The 15,430-nt window shown below is 47.2% G+C and overlaps 1 protein-coding gene across 3 annotated transcripts in view; it reads right to left on the reverse strand.

Annotated features, from left to right (window-relative positions):
- Positions 1-350: 350 nt before the first annotated feature.
- pde1a (phosphodiesterase 1A, calmodulin-dependent) overlaps positions 351-15,430 on the reverse strand; it is a 79,617-nt gene continuing 64,537 nt past the window's right edge. For all 3 annotated transcript variants that reach the window (XM_081713320.1, XM_081713321.1, XM_081713322.1), the window contains 13 exons: positions 13,334-13,447; positions 10,436-10,618; positions 7,436-7,502; positions 6,744-6,860; positions 5,588-5,728; positions 5,195-5,295; positions 4,404-4,529; positions 4,104-4,205; positions 2,886-3,006; positions 2,320-2,401; positions 1,954-2,074; positions 1,269-1,456; positions 351-1,116 (listed from right to left, as the gene is read on the reverse strand). In XM_081713320.1, the coding sequence (XP_081569446.1) occupies positions 794-1,116; positions 1,269-1,456; positions 1,954-2,074; positions 2,320-2,401; positions 2,886-3,006; positions 4,104-4,205; positions 4,404-4,529; positions 5,195-5,295; positions 5,588-5,728; positions 6,744-6,860; positions 7,436-7,502; positions 10,436-10,618; positions 13,334-13,447 (1,786 nt within the window). In that variant the 3' untranslated portion in view covers positions 351-793. The remainder of the gene's footprint in view (positions 1,117-1,268; positions 1,457-1,953; positions 2,075-2,319; positions 2,402-2,885; positions 3,007-4,103; positions 4,206-4,403; positions 4,530-5,194; positions 5,296-5,587; positions 5,729-6,743; positions 6,861-7,435; positions 7,503-10,435; positions 10,619-13,333; positions 13,448-15,430) is intronic.

Here is a 15,430-nt window from a genome sequence, read left to right on the forward strand (position 1 = left end):
GTCTGTCTGATATAGATACACACAGTTACTTTTAGGATTATGTAAATTATATATTTTTTAAAAAAAGGAAAAATCTGCAGAATATATCATTGCTGCTCATAATATACACATGATAAAAAAATATAAAAACTGCTATGATGGGAATTTTATAGTCTTATGATTTATTTTAGGATTTATTTTGCTGATGTTCTGCATCTGATGGTTTTCTTCGCGATCTCCAGCAGGTACACAGGTACGCCACTGCTACAGAAGCGGTGAATGTAGTTTTCATTAGTCTCGCTCCAGGACGGAAGCGTTCACGCACCTCTGATCATTACAGCCAATAGGAAATAATATGAAAACGAGACCAATTATGATTTAAAGGGAAGCAGAACAATCTTTAATAAATAACTTTACAGATAATGGACAAAAAACAAACAAAAATAAAATGACTAATTTACAAAAATAAAGGAATGAAACAGCTTGGATGAAAAGGCAGTGGCCATTTAGGAGGCTGAGTGATTATCCCTCAAGGGCTGACCTCCTCCTCCTCCTCCTGCTGCAAAAACAAGGTTTCCATGACAACACAGTATATTTCGCCATCTCTGTGACGATGCTCGGTGTCATGGACGCGTCGAAACTCTCCGTCAGTGTGACGCCCCCTCTGACCGCTAAGGACACAGTAGCATTAGGATGAAATGGGCACAGTGCTACGTACATCACCCTCATCAGCATGGCAGTATACCACAGTACACACACACAGTGTCGGCGCTCTGGGCCCCCACTCCAAGGGTCAGGTAGAGGGTCACCCACGTCAGGCCGCTTTGCCGTTCCACGGTAGAGGCTGTGAGCTGGGCCGGGCTTCAGGGCTGGCGTCAGGTGAGCCCTTGTCCAGATCGCCCCCAGGCGAGCGAGAGCCGTGTCCCTGAGAGTCCGGGGAGGAGTGGAGGGAGTCTGTGTGGTTCAGTTCACTGATGGACTTTGACTCCGAATCGTGACTCACCCGAGCTGGGCTGATGGACTTTGACTCTGAATCGTGACTCGCCCGGGCTGGGCTGCCAGGAGACAGTGTAGCATCTGCTTTTCTAGACAATGCCTCCTGCTCGAAACGTTGCTCACGTTCCTTATTGGCCAGTTCTGTGTGTGTGTGAGAGAGAGAGAGAGAGAGAGAGAGAGAGAGAGAGAAAGAGAAACTCAGAGTGAGTGAGCGGGATGAGAGTTTTGTGATTTGTTTCTACCTCATCTCTCTATCATGAGGCTAGTATCCAATCACACACACACACACAAACCTTGAACAGACAACTCCTTCCAGCGCTCTTTGTTGCTCTGGATGACCTCGGCAAGCGAGTGCCGGACCTGTTTGAGGTCGATGCCTGTAAGGGAGTAATCACTGGCCACAGCGTGCTGGTCGCCCAAGTCTCGCTCGCTGTGTCTCTGAACAGACTCCACCACAGCAGCTGAGCCTCGGCCTGTCAAACTGACACAATCAACAAGAACAACAACGACATGAACACCACCACTGTAGAAGGATTGCAGTCCTCGCGGAGGGCATTGTCGGGGTGAGACGATACACCTTCTTCCCACACAGCCAGTTTAGCTCAATGCAGAGAGCACTTGGCAGGTTAAACACTCATCGCTGGACTCTGCAGTCTGACTTGCATGGACTAGACCTCGCACACACTCACACGCACGACAGACGTACAGAATGCTGGTGGAAATCGCACTCTGCGTTTGTTGGGGTTTTTGTCGTTACTGTTTTGACAGAATTGAATATTTTCCAATGAGTGTACTTGAATCAGCAATGACTCAATTAAATTAAACTTCCTGTTTAAAAATAGTTTTTCTTTTTACAAAAACTGAAAACCCTTTAAATCCTTCTTCTAATCATGTCCTTATGTCCTTTCCCAAAACGCTGAGCATTTAAGCCACACCTCCACACGTGGGACAAATCCAGGCGGTAAGGCAGGGGTTTACCTGGATCTGCGGCCCCCTGCGCTGCCTGTGTGTAAGGCTTCCTCTATGAGAGGAGTGATGATCTTCTCTGTGATGTCCACAAGCACAGAGAACGTGGGCTCCACGATGAAATCAATGAAGCCTTCAGCAGAAGAAAAGACGAAAGAACAGAAGAAACGATTTTCGTTTTCACTGTGTTGCGTTGACACCGCGTTCCAAAGAGCACAGACGGTATAACGTATGAGGAGCAAGATGGCCTCATGTTAGCAACTAAGTCTAGAACAACCGCAGCGATCACCAGGTTGTGTGAGACAAAGACGGAGACAGAGAGAAGGAAGGAGAGGAATGTAGAGGTGGAGGGCGAGAGAGAGAGAGAGAGAGACTCACCTATCTGAGACTGTGCAATCATGGTGGCCTTACGATCACACAGCGGAGAAAAGGGCAACCCTAGTTCTGCCTCTTTATCACCCTGCAAAAACAACACCAGAACCAGTAAGTGTACACACACACACACACACACACACACACACAGAGAGCCTACCTGTGTACTCTCCCGGGTAACTGGAGGGTTAGCTCCAGCGATACCCAGGTGTGATGCATGGTGACTACATTACTACGTTTGTTGTTTCTTGCATTAATTGGAGCGGGGTTTATAGGTGTAGTATTAGAATCGAACACTAGAGGGCAGTAGAACACCATGAGTGTGGACTGTCACTGGCCACTCTAACACACGGGGGTCATATCACGAACAGTTTGCCAATTAGCTTTTCGTATCTGTAACAGTATTAGACACAAAACTGTGGCATGTATCCGAGAAACGTCACAGGGCATGAGGCAGGGATAACAATGGTTCCTTTAGGAAAGTGATGGATGAAAGAGTGCTTGTTTCTGTGTGTGTGTGTGTGTGTGTGTGTGTGTGTGTGTGTGTAGTGAGTGTATTCATGGGTGCACACCTGTCTGAAGAACTCCTCCATAAGTGCTTGGGTCCAGCGGTAGTGAAGTTTCCAGCCCTTGGCTGGGTGGCTGATATCAGCCGCGTGCAGCAACAGAGAGAGGGCTTTAGCTTTGTCTACTCTGTTACACACAGACAAGAACCTCATTAGTCCCTCTGGCACTCACACACACACACACACACACACATACACACACACACACACACTCACACACACACACACACACACACACACACACACACATACACACACACACACACTCACACACACACACTCACACACGCTCACACACACACACACTCACACACACACACACACACTCACACACTCTCACACACACACACACACACACACACACACTCACACACACTCACACACACTACACTCACACACACACACACACACACGCTCACACACACACACACACACTCACACACACACACACACACACACACTCACACTCACACACACTCACATACACTCACACACACACACACACACACACACACTCACACACACACATACACACACTCACACACACACACACTCACACACTCACACACTCACACACACTCACACACACACACACACTCACACACACACACACACACTCACACACACACACACACACACACACACACACACTCACACACACACACACACACACTTACACACACACACACACAACGCTGGCAGGCTATTCAGTGAAAAGCCAGTGTCACATTCATGTCTGTCTAAATATTTCTCCCTCCCGTTCTGTCTTCAGTCAAGATGGCTTTACTGGCATGAGTGTGAGACGTACAATATTGCCAAAGAACTGGAAGTTCAGTTTCAAAAAATTTATATATTTATAAAATTTATATATTTTTACATTCAAAAGCCAATTAGTAGCTGCATTAACCAAGGTAACATTAGCAATAATAATAATTACAAAAACACAACCATCATCACAACAACTACCACCACTACAAGAATCACTACTATATTTACATTTATGGTAGACGTTCTTATCCAGTGCGACTTACAAAAGTGGTAATAATAATAATAATTATTATTATTTCTCTCTCTCTTTCTCTCTCTCTCTGTCTCTCTTTCTCTGTCTCACTTTTTGTCTGTCTGTCACTCTTTTTTGTCTGTCTCTAGGATTCTCCTCTGCTCCGTCCATGTGGGCATGCACACACTTTTTGTCTGGGTAGGGGTGTGTGTATGTGTGTTCACCCCTCTGGCTGCTGTAGACAGCCTCTCATAGTTTTAATCTGCTGGAAATGACAGGACATATCCGTGCTCATCACCATCTCAATCACCAGGGTGCGGAGTTCTCTGGAGACAAAATATACACCAATCATTCAAGGACTGAATAGTTCTAGGCAACACACACACACACATTTGTACACTCTCACAAACACACATACAACTCACACAGCGGGAAGCTTCTCAGAACAGATCTTTCAGGCTCACAGGAACGCAATGTCAAGTGACAGTTGGGCAAACATAGACACACACACAGAGCTAGCTCACCTCCAATCATCTTTGGACAGATTGATCAAGATGTTCATCTCGTCCTCTTGCATGAGTCTGTAGGCGGCGCTCACATGGTGGTTCTCGAGGACGGAGCGGTCGTTGTAGAGTATGGCCACCTCTGACCTGCACAAAGTGACATCCTCCCTCACAACGCTTCACGTACAGGCAGCGGCCACAACAGTGCAACACTTTCACGTTCATACGCGGACGCATCACCCAGCTCAGCGTCTCTGCAGAATGTCAGCATTAAGATTGTTTTAAAGGCTGACGGAACAGAAGCTGAGAACTGGTCTGTCTTATTATGTCCAAGATAGTGATGTATCACGTAATGATTTACACACTCCAGGAATGATTCACACCCCCCAGGAAGACCGAGGGCTGGTCTGAGTTTTGTCAGGATCGTCACAGCACCCAGTGGAGAAACCTGAAAGGGTTTGAAAGTGTTCCGTGTGCATTGTGTGTAGCATGTGCACAGTGTGTTCCATGTGCATTGTGTGTAGCGTGTGCACAGTGTGTTGCGTGTGCACTGTGTGTAGCGTGTGCACTGTGTTTTCTGTGTGTAGTGTGTATTCCGTGTGTCTTTTTTTGGTGTGTCTTGTCACTCAGAGCTTCCAATCAATTGATCTTTATTAGTCTGACTGAAACGCCTGTCAGGAAGTAGGGAACTGTATCAGAATACTGTCCACAGATCAGTCAAAACACTGCCGCATTCATACTGCTGGAGGTTAAGTCTGATCCTGAAACAGTGTCAGTTTGATGGACAGGACTCCCCCAGCCAGTGCACATACCTGGTCTGGATGTGGAAGTTGTTGGTGGTCCCAGTGTGTTCAAAGTCGTGGATAGCAGCAGCAAACACCATGGCCAGTATTTCCAGTTCGGTGAGCCAGTGCTGAGAGGTGACAGAGCACAGGCTCATCTCGTTAATGCGCTCATGAAGCCAGATGGACGGCTGTCAGCGCCGTCGCACCAGACAGAATAGCATAGCACCATTAGCTAGGTTATAGCATCTCATAAAAAGCTGCGTGACACAGCACAGTATAGATCACCACGGTCAAGGCTACAGTATAAGATTCAGAGCATTGTGGGTGGGCAGTTTAAAATCAGACAGGATTACACAGGCCACTGTTAGCGATGAAGGCTGGTCTTCGGCGAGGAAGACCAGAGAAGATTTAAACACTCACCATGACACCAGTGTGGAGCATCAGATAGTGTGCAGTCTGTGTGACGTCGGCAGCGTGGATCAGGTTGTGGTAGGGGTTCCTGTGCTTGCTGTAACCCAGCTCCAGAGCCTCCACAAAAGCCACCAGAGAAGATACAGGTATCTGCCCAGACCGGAGAGCAGACGTTGAACATACGCAGACAGGACGCCCACTGCCCACTGTACCCAGACATGATGCCCATTGCGCACTGTACCCAGACAGGATGCACACTGCCCACTGTACCCAGACAGGATGCACACTGCCCACTGTACCCAGACAGGATGCACACTGCCCACTGTACCCAGACAGGATGCCCATTGCGCACTGTACCCAGACAGGATGCACACTGCCCACTGTACCCAGACATGATGCCCATTGCGCACTGTACCCAGACAGAATATTGATTTGAATAAGAAAATTTATTCTGTCCATCTTATATTTATGGTCAAACAACCGCCCTGACGCACGAGATTCAAACATTCTAACGATGGCAGGTGTCTTTAGTAAACTTTCAGAACAAGGTCCTCCAAGCCCAAGGAGCTGGAGTGAATAGGACAGAACATTCTAGATCTTACCCAACAATCCCACACTCAGGTACACACCACCACACCAGGGACACCAACGTGACGTTAAGGTCTTTGGGGTTTGTTGGAGTGTCTGACCAGATTAGAGCAGAACTGTTCAGATGCGTGTTCCCCATCGCGGGTGGCAAGCTGAATGAGGCTGAGGTGTTTCCTCTGCACTGGTGGGCGCATCTCCTGTACATAATCACTCTGAGAGCAGGTGCTATGAAAGAGCCTAAACCCAGCGGAGGGGCGCATCACTCCTGGTGGGGTTTAAATCTTTGAACTCTCTGTTAGGGGGTAATCGGAGGGGGTTTATAAAAGGGGGCGGAGCTGGTGTGACAGAGTGGTGTTGACATACGACAAACAGATGGAAACCACTAAATATGCAATATACACATCTCAGGAGAAAGGAGTAGAGAGGAAAAGAAATGGAGTGTGTGAGTGTGAGTGTGTGTGTGTGTGTGTGTGTGTGTGTGTGAGTGTGTGTGTGTGTGTGTGTGTGTGTGTGTGTGTGTGTGTGTGTGTGAGTGTGTGTGTGTGTGTGTGTGTGTGTGTGTGTGTGTGTGGCGTACCCTGAAGCGGTTGATCAGGTCGTATCTGGTGAGCAGCTCGTACACCAGGAACTTCAGGGCATGTTCACTGCTGGCCTCATGAAGCGTGAAAACGTCAAAAGACCATTTATCGACGTCCTGCAACATCAAAAGACCGTTTATCAATGTCCTGCATCAACAAAAGACCATCTATCAATGTACTGCGACATCAAAGGACCATTTATCAACATCCCACATCAACAAAAGACCGTTTATCAACGTCCTGCTACAACAAAAGACCGTTTATCAACGTCCTGCATCAAAATAAACATATTGCAACAAAAGAAACAACAATGGAAATAAATTTGAAGAAGACTCCTATAATCAGAGACAAACACACAAATCACACGTAAATTTGCTAGATTTCGCAGAGTAAAACATAAAAATTCAATATGCACATCATGGATATCCCATGTCCCCTACACTGCACTATTTATAAAGGCACACATATGTAACGTTAACCAGAGCTTAGTCATGAGACTCTCACGCCAGTGAATGGCTTTGACAAGGAAGAGGGATGTGCTCTATAATCCGGGACGTAGGATGCTCAAACGCTCACACATACGTAAACTGATTTCAGATGAACTTTAGTAACCTTGGACCCGGTTTGGCTGAACTTTAGTAACCTCAGACCCAGGCATAGTGAAAGGAGGCCCTTGAGATAAGTCTGATACCTTCAGGGCGAGAATCACAGCGGGAGGGTACGTCAGCCCCGCCATGTTGGATGTCCTCCTGTACATTCTGTCGACACACACACACACACACACACACACACACACACACATATGCGAGCGCACGCACTGTTAGCTAGAGCTTCACACCACTATAACCAGATGTGTGTGTCATTTACAGAAGTGGCTGAGTTAATCATACATTAGGTTTAAAAAGCTGAAACAGACATGCACGCACACAAATCCTGTGGTCCAAACTCAGAACTTCAATAATGTTCCCCCCCCCCTCCAAATTCTTTGAATTCTTGAGAATCATTCTCTCTTCTATTTATTTTAATGGTCTAGAAACCGGAAATGGTCCTAAAGGGTTTGAGAAAATGAACGAGGAAGCATCCAGGGATGCTTTACAATCAACAGAGAGAGAGAGAGAGAGAGAGAGAGAGAGAGAGAGAGAGAGAGAGAGAGAGAGAGATAGATATGTAGGAAATTCTTTATCGTTTTAAGTGTAAACCATCGGTGTGGAACAGCTTTGCGTCATGGGGGTGGTTTAGTTCAGCCATCACTGACCCCCACAGACGCAACAGGGCAGGTGAGCTGTTCTCTCACCATTCTGGACAGGCTTGTGCTGCTTGGATTCTCGGTGGGTGTGTGCGGTAACAAACAGCAGAAAGAATATTTCATTTAGGCTTTGGCAATAATAATAATAATAATAATGGTAATAATAATAAGTTTAATTAATATAGTGCCTTTCAAAGACTCAAGGTCGCTTATGACATCAAAGCAGGGTGTGACATACTGTCTGCTGCGCTACGATCTCTTAATACACTCCAGTGTCTCCGCTGTGGTCTCCTAACACACTCCGGTGTCTCCGCTGTGGTCTCCTAACACACTCCACTGTCTCCGCTGTGGTCTCCTAACACACTCCGGTGTCTCCGCTGTGGTCTCCTAACCCACTCCACTGTCTCCGCTGTGGTCTCCTAACACACTCCAGTGTCTCCGCTGTGGTCTCCTAACACACTCCAGTGTCTCCACTGTGGTCTCCTAACACACTCCAGTGTCTCCGCTGTGGTCTCCTAACACACTCCAGTGTCTCCGCTCCTACAGAGAGAAGGCCCTCATCTGGCTGAGTGACTTTCTCACATCAGAATTGATTTCTTCTTGTCGTAAGTGTAAAAAAATGCTGGACTTTATAGTGAAATTTAAAGAAAGATTGAGGACAAGCATTGAATAATGATAACACTTTTTTCATTTCCTCTGAGATGAAATGAATAATAATAATAATAATAATATCATCACACTAAGCCTACATCCCTGTAATTCCAGCATTCTTTATTAACTCCGGTACTGCTGATGAATCAGGGTAATGCTATGGCAAACAGGTCAGTGTCTTTAATTTTTTTTTTAAATATATGTCTTGGGTTTTTTTTAGCCCCTTTTCAGACGTGTCGAAAGGTGATGCAAATTTTCCTCAAGCCCAACAGGTGTCTGTGACATTCCGGAACAGTTGCTATGGAAACGGGAGAAACTGGCCAAATTGCATGTGGTAGGGAGAGTGGGAACTGCACGAGGCATTACTCAGAAGTTTGATCACATTCCAGAGAGAGAGAGAGAGAGATGGAGAGATGGAGAGATGGAGAGGAGAGAGGGAAACAGGTACAGGGGGCAGTGGAAAGAGAAATGGAAGAGTAAGAGTTAAAATGAGAGGAGGATGAGGAGAGAGTGTGCAGGAGGGGGGAGAAAGAGAGTGATAGGGAAAGAAAAGAGGCTTTCAAATGCTCCGACACTTTAAAAAGACTGATTTGCCTTGTGGAGCGGATGAGGTGGAGCGAGGGCTTTGTGTTTGTCAACACTGTTCATCAGGGAGACGTTTAGCACCAGGCCATGACACGAGGCGCAGGTGCAAGCGTGAAACCGCTTTGCACTGACATGGCACCGGTGGCACACACCCAATGCCACGCTCTGGCCTCAGAAGGGATCACGCACTGTCTGGACGTTGGCAGGTGTCACTAGTGTGGGCAGGTGTCCGGTTTTAGGTCGGATAGTCTGTGTTTTTCCTGTCTCCGTGTTCCCAGTCAGGCAGAACACCTAGACGGACACCCTGTTGTCCTTCTGGGGTGGATTATTAGTTGCTACCCATCGATCAGTATTATTTTAACATGTTGTTGGTTCACACACACGTTAAACCAAAACAAAACTGGGTTTCCTTTGGTTAACAGATGGCCTCATACCGGCTAATCAATTTGGACGTGTGCAACGGTGTGAAAATAACAAAAAGAGAAACTGACTCTCTGTGGTCAGCACATCCCGTCCTTTCCCAGAGTAAGAAGGTGGAGTTTCATGCCGTCTGTACACGAGGCCAGACGTACACACTGCAAGCAGGTGCCATGTTTGGGGAGTAAAACACATTTATATTACAGATGTCTGGATCTCATTGGTCAGTCGTGTTATCTAGATACATGCTGGTATTGGCTGTGTGCTGTAGTGCTATATCTTATAGTGGCTGCTCTAGTTCAGCAGGTGTGTGAGATGTGATATCTAACAGTAAAGCGTCCTTGAGTTTGAGAAAGGCACTGAATAAATGTAACTAATAATAATAATAATAATAATAATAATAATACATACATACATACATACATACATGCATACATACATGTATGGAGGTGTTACAGGTATTTTTGGATTAAGGTTTCTAGCAACCAATTCTGGACAAGCAAATTATGGCTACTAAGTGACACACCGAGCTAGCATAACACTCCATGAAAAAATGGCCTATTTTGGTCAAGTTCCCTGCCAATATAAGATATAAGTCACATTAATCTTCAGTGAACTTGGCCCCCATTAATCACACCACCCCACAGCAGCTGAATGTTAAAATTAAATAAAATAAATGACCACAGGAAGTGCTTGTCCTCCATTTTACCCAATGCTTCAGTAAATGATTATCTTCCATTTTAACTGCTGCCACTCGGCACTGGAAGTACTTGGGTCTAAAACAGGAAGTACCTCTCCACGAAGATTCCCGCCTGCACGGCGTGAACGATGCTGCGGAACCGCGGTTTCTCTTCCGGCCGCCGCCGCACCACGCCCATCTTCCGGGTGAAAGTGGACGCCAGCCAATCCCGTACCTCCATGGGCACGGAGTCCGCCTGGATGTCACTGAGCTCATCCTCGGTGTCCAGCAGGCGCCTAGGAGAGATATGCATCACATTTGGACAAGGAACGGCTCGGGCTTGCAATGCTTAACGCTGATAAGGACAGTGGCTGAAAGGTGACAGCCCCCGGTTAGCATTCCAAAAAAGGGAGATGTTTGCTAATTGTTAGTTAGCGTCTTTCAGCCCCCCATAACTCCCCTGTATGAGGTCCAGCGTGATCACTGATTGGTTCCTAAAGCACAACCATCATGTCACAGACGCTCGTAGGTCTTAAAGTAACGTTTTCCAACTCCGTACCCAGAGATCTACCGTGTTTCTCTCTTACACACCTGGTTATAATCCAGCAAATGCTATTGAAGATTAAATCAAAGAGATGTATTAGATTAGGGCTGTGTATCTCAAGGGCTGGAGTCAGGCAGTTCTGGGTTTGTGCTGTTCTCCACTTCATACTGGGTCAGACAGCAACAGAAGCTGTGAAGACCTGATGGGAATATCTGTACTGTAAGTGGAGCACATTGAAATATGAGCCAATCAACATGTACGTACTGTAGGAGGAGCCAATTGAAATGTATGTGTTGTAGGAAGAGCCAATAAAAATGTATGTGTGTTAGGAGGAGTACATGAAATTGTGTGTGTTGAAGGAGGAGCCTGTGGTAATATTTATGTTCAGAGATATTACATCCAATCTTGAAGAGTCACAGTTTAACATTCTAATTAGATCAGTAATTAGCTGCTGGGTTTGTATGTGTTAGTAAAGATCAAAGCCTGAGCTGTGTAGTTCTGTGTAAACAAACGCTGTCGTGATGTGCCGGGTCCAGAGGTCTCAGACGGTCTCAGGACGCATCGATCATGAGGAACCTCCAGCGTGTGTTGAACTAGGAGACCAGGAGTCAGGTAGCAACCCTGCATAGCCCCACAACAAACTCTATATTCTGATAACAGACTCTACACTCTGATAACAGACTACACAGTGATAACAGATTCTACACTATGATAACAGACTCTACGCTCTGAAACAGACTCTACACTCTGATAAGGCTATATTCTGATAACACTACGCTCTGAAACAGACTCTACGCTCTGAAACAGACTCTACGCTCTGAAACAGACTACGCTCTGATAACAGACTCTACACTGTGATAACAGACTCTACGCTCTGATAAGACTATATTCTGATAACAGACTATGCTCTGAAACAGACTCTACGCTCTGATAACAGACTCTACATTCTGATAGACTCTACACTGTGATAACAGACTACGCTCTAATAAGACTACACAGTGACAGACTACACTCTGATATCAGACTACACTCTGATAACAGACTATATTGCGATAACAGATTCTACACTATGATAACAGATTCTATAATCTGAAACAGACTCTACACTGTGATAACGGACTTTACACTCTGATAACGGACTCTACACTCTGATAACGGACTTTACACTTGATCTAAGAGCATGGGACAATGAAAATATGCAACAGAAAGAGACAAGCAGAGAACGAAACAGAGCAAACAGACAAATCAAGAGAGAGAGAAAATGAGAGAAAGATAGAGAACGAGAAAGTGAGAGCAGGAGACAGAATGAGAGAGGGGTAGAAAGAAAAACAGAGAGGCAAAGAGACAAGAAAAGATGAAAGAGGCAGAGAGAGAGAGAGAGAGAGAGAGAGAGAGAGATTGCCATCTCGCTGTACAGCACACAGGTTTTTAGCGCAGGGCTGCTTTACGCCAGGGGGCAGAGGGCAAACAAAGAGGGCTCGTGAGAAGCCCAGCAGGACGCACAGAGCTGGTGCTGTGTGTTTCTCCTTTACGCAGGAGTCCTAGCAGAGCAGGAAATGGGACCCGCGTTATCATAACACGCAGTAACAAGCCGAAACTGCTCAAAGTCCCATGGCAAGACGTCCTGCGACCGTTGTTAGGGAAACGAAATTAGCTGTAGTAACCACATGCAGAGCACACGGCCAGAACCCAGGTGCCATCGGAGCTGAGGTCCTCTGTACTTGCTTTGGTAAAATTGTACCTGTTAATAAAGCTACCTTGAATTGAACTGAGAGAGAGAGACTTTTTAAATATAAACAATAAGGTTTATAGACTTTCAAGGTCGAAACTTTCAAAGTCAAAGACAACAGTCCCTTTATCCAGAGAAAGAAAGAGGGAGAAAGATGCGATAGAGGGATTGAAAGACAGAATTGGAGAATGAAAAGAGTAGGGAGGGATGGAGAGGCACATGTTAAACTTGAATAGCACACACACACACACACACACTTACTTATTGCCTCCCTTGCTTTCTCTCACACATCACATCAGTGATCACCTCCCACGGTCACCATAGCAGCACGATCAGACTCCTAAGAGAGTTTCCAAGAGGAGGATTATGGGTGACGCAACCCTGGAATGAGTGAACACTCCAGTGGAGAGATCACTCATCAAATTTGACCATATTCTCTCTGTCCAACTCTCCATATCGCTCTCCTACTCTCTCTCTCTGTCTCCCTCTCTCTCCAGTACTCTCTCAACTACTCTCTCTCCCTCTCCACCTGTCTCTAGTACTCTCTCTCCTCTGCTCTCCCCCTCTATCTGTCTGTCTCTCTCCCCCCACTCTCTCTTTTTTAGCTGCACGACATGGAGGAAGAAGGGAAATGAGGGGATGTGATGTGTTCGGTGTTGTGGTATATACAGAGCGACTGGCCTCTCTGTTGACTTTTACAGAACAGACACCCCCCCCACGCTGCCGCGGCTCTCTCACCGCGTTTCGTCGATGTACACCGCTTCCAGGACTGAGGCTGCATACTCGATGTTCTTCCTTAGGTCCACGATATTTACTTCTCCCTTATCCAACTGCTTCACCAGACATCTCAGCCTGCAGGGGACAGATGGGACATGTTAGACGCCACACCAACCACTGCACACTTGCGCACAACACCACGAGATTTGACATCCATGAAGATATTTTGACAGCAGACATGCAGACTGTATGTACATTCGGTGTGTCGCGGTTTTTGATGGCCTCACAAAATGTCCCAGTTTTTATGGCTGTAATCTGTAGGGTGGTCACCGTTCTACAATTTCCCAAGAGCGTCCTGTACATCTGAGCGTAGTTCTACGTAAAAACCGCTTGTGAAACGTTCAACCAGGATATAGAGCGTCTTTTAACCCCAGTCATCCACGTTATGCGTTTGACTGGTTCCGATGACAGCTGGTCTGTTACAGCAGGTTTACCTCGTACTGAGGCACACTTGCCCAGTCCGACTGCAGACATGCAGAACAAGAGTCCAGCCAGGGGAACCCAAACATTCCCTGTCGCACAGCCAAGAGGAGGACATGGAACTGATCCGAGCCTACTACCAACCATCGGGTACCAGCCGTGCCTGTCCTTTAACGAGTGCTAAACGTGAGGCTCACGTAACGCTCACGTGAGGCTCAGGCGAATACAAACACATGTAAATAAGGAACCGGGCAGGAAGAGTTTCCGTAACAGACGCAGGCACATCTAAAGGCAGCAACCGTCCACCTTCCATGAAGCACGCAACAGGAACTGCTGCCTAATGCCAGCTGACAAAAAGGTTCTAAAAAAGTATTTTTTGTCCAAAGTTTTTTCTCTGATCCTTAAAGATGGCAAGGCAAGAAAGTGAAAAAATTGAACATAAGATTCATAAATGTTTGATTTTTGGGTTTGTGTTAACTCAAAGAAGGGGTGAGCCCTCAAAAACACTAATATATATGAGCACTACAGTAATGAGTGATGAGGACCACAGCCCTTGCAACCAAGGCTTTAATGTCCATCACAGCATGTCTTAAAAGATTCTCTTTGAGTGCAAGAGCTTTAAAGCTAAAACAGCTAAGACTATGACCGAGTCTGCAGACGGGAGACAGAGCTAGCCAGCGCTAGTCTGCAGATGGGAGACAGAGCTAGCCAGCGCTAGTCTGCAGACGGGAGACAGAGCTAGCCAGCGCTAGTCTGCAGACAGTGGACAGAGCTAGCCAGCGCTAGTCTGCAGACAGTGGACAGAGCTAGCCAGCGCTAGTCTGCAGACGGGAGACAGAGCTAGCCAGCGCTAGTCTGCAGATGGGAGACAGAGCTAGCCAGCGCTAGTCTGCAGACGGGAGACAGAGCTAGCCAGCGCTAGGCTGCAGACGGGGGACAGAGCTAGCCAGCGCTAGTCTGCAGACAGTGGACAGAGCTAGCCAGCGCTAGTCTGCAGACAGTGGACAGAGCTAGCCAGCGCTAGTCTGCAGACGGGGGACAGAGCTAGCCAGCGCTAGGCTGCAGACGGGGGACAGAGCTAGCCAGCGCTAGTCTGCAGACAGGGGACAGAGCTAGCCAGCGCTAGTCTGCAGACAGTGGACAGAGATAGCCAGCGCTAGTCTGCAGACAGTGGACAGAGCTAGCCAGTGCTAGTCTGCAGACAGTGGACAGAGCTAGCCAGCGCTAGTCTGCAGACAGTGGACAGAGGTAGCCAGCGCTAGTCTGCAGACAGTGGACAGAGCTAGCCAGCGCTAGTCTGCAGACGGGGGACAGAGCTAGCCAGCGCTAGTCTGCAGACGTGGGACAGAGATAGCCAGCGCTAGTCTGCAGACAGGGGACAGAGCTAGCCAGCGCTAGTCTGCAGACAGTGGACAGAGCTAGCCAGCGCTAGTCTGCAGACAGTGGACAGAGGTAGCCAGCACTAGTCTGCAGATGGGGGACAGAGATAGCCAGCGCTAGTCTGCAGACGGGAGACAGAGCTAGCCAGCGCTAGTCTGCAGACGGGGGACAGAGATAGCCAGCGCTAGTCTGCAGACAGTGGACAGAGATAGCCAGCGCTAGTCTGCAGACAGTGGACAGAGATAGCCAGCGCTAGTC

The sequence above is a fragment of the Electrophorus electricus genome, chromosome 4 (genome assembly GCF_041902795.1).
Source record: "Electrophorus electricus isolate QZ-2024a chromosome 4, ASM4190279v1, whole genome shotgun sequence".
Lineage (NCBI taxonomy): Eukaryota > Metazoa > Chordata > Actinopteri > Gymnotiformes > Gymnotidae > Electrophorus > Electrophorus electricus.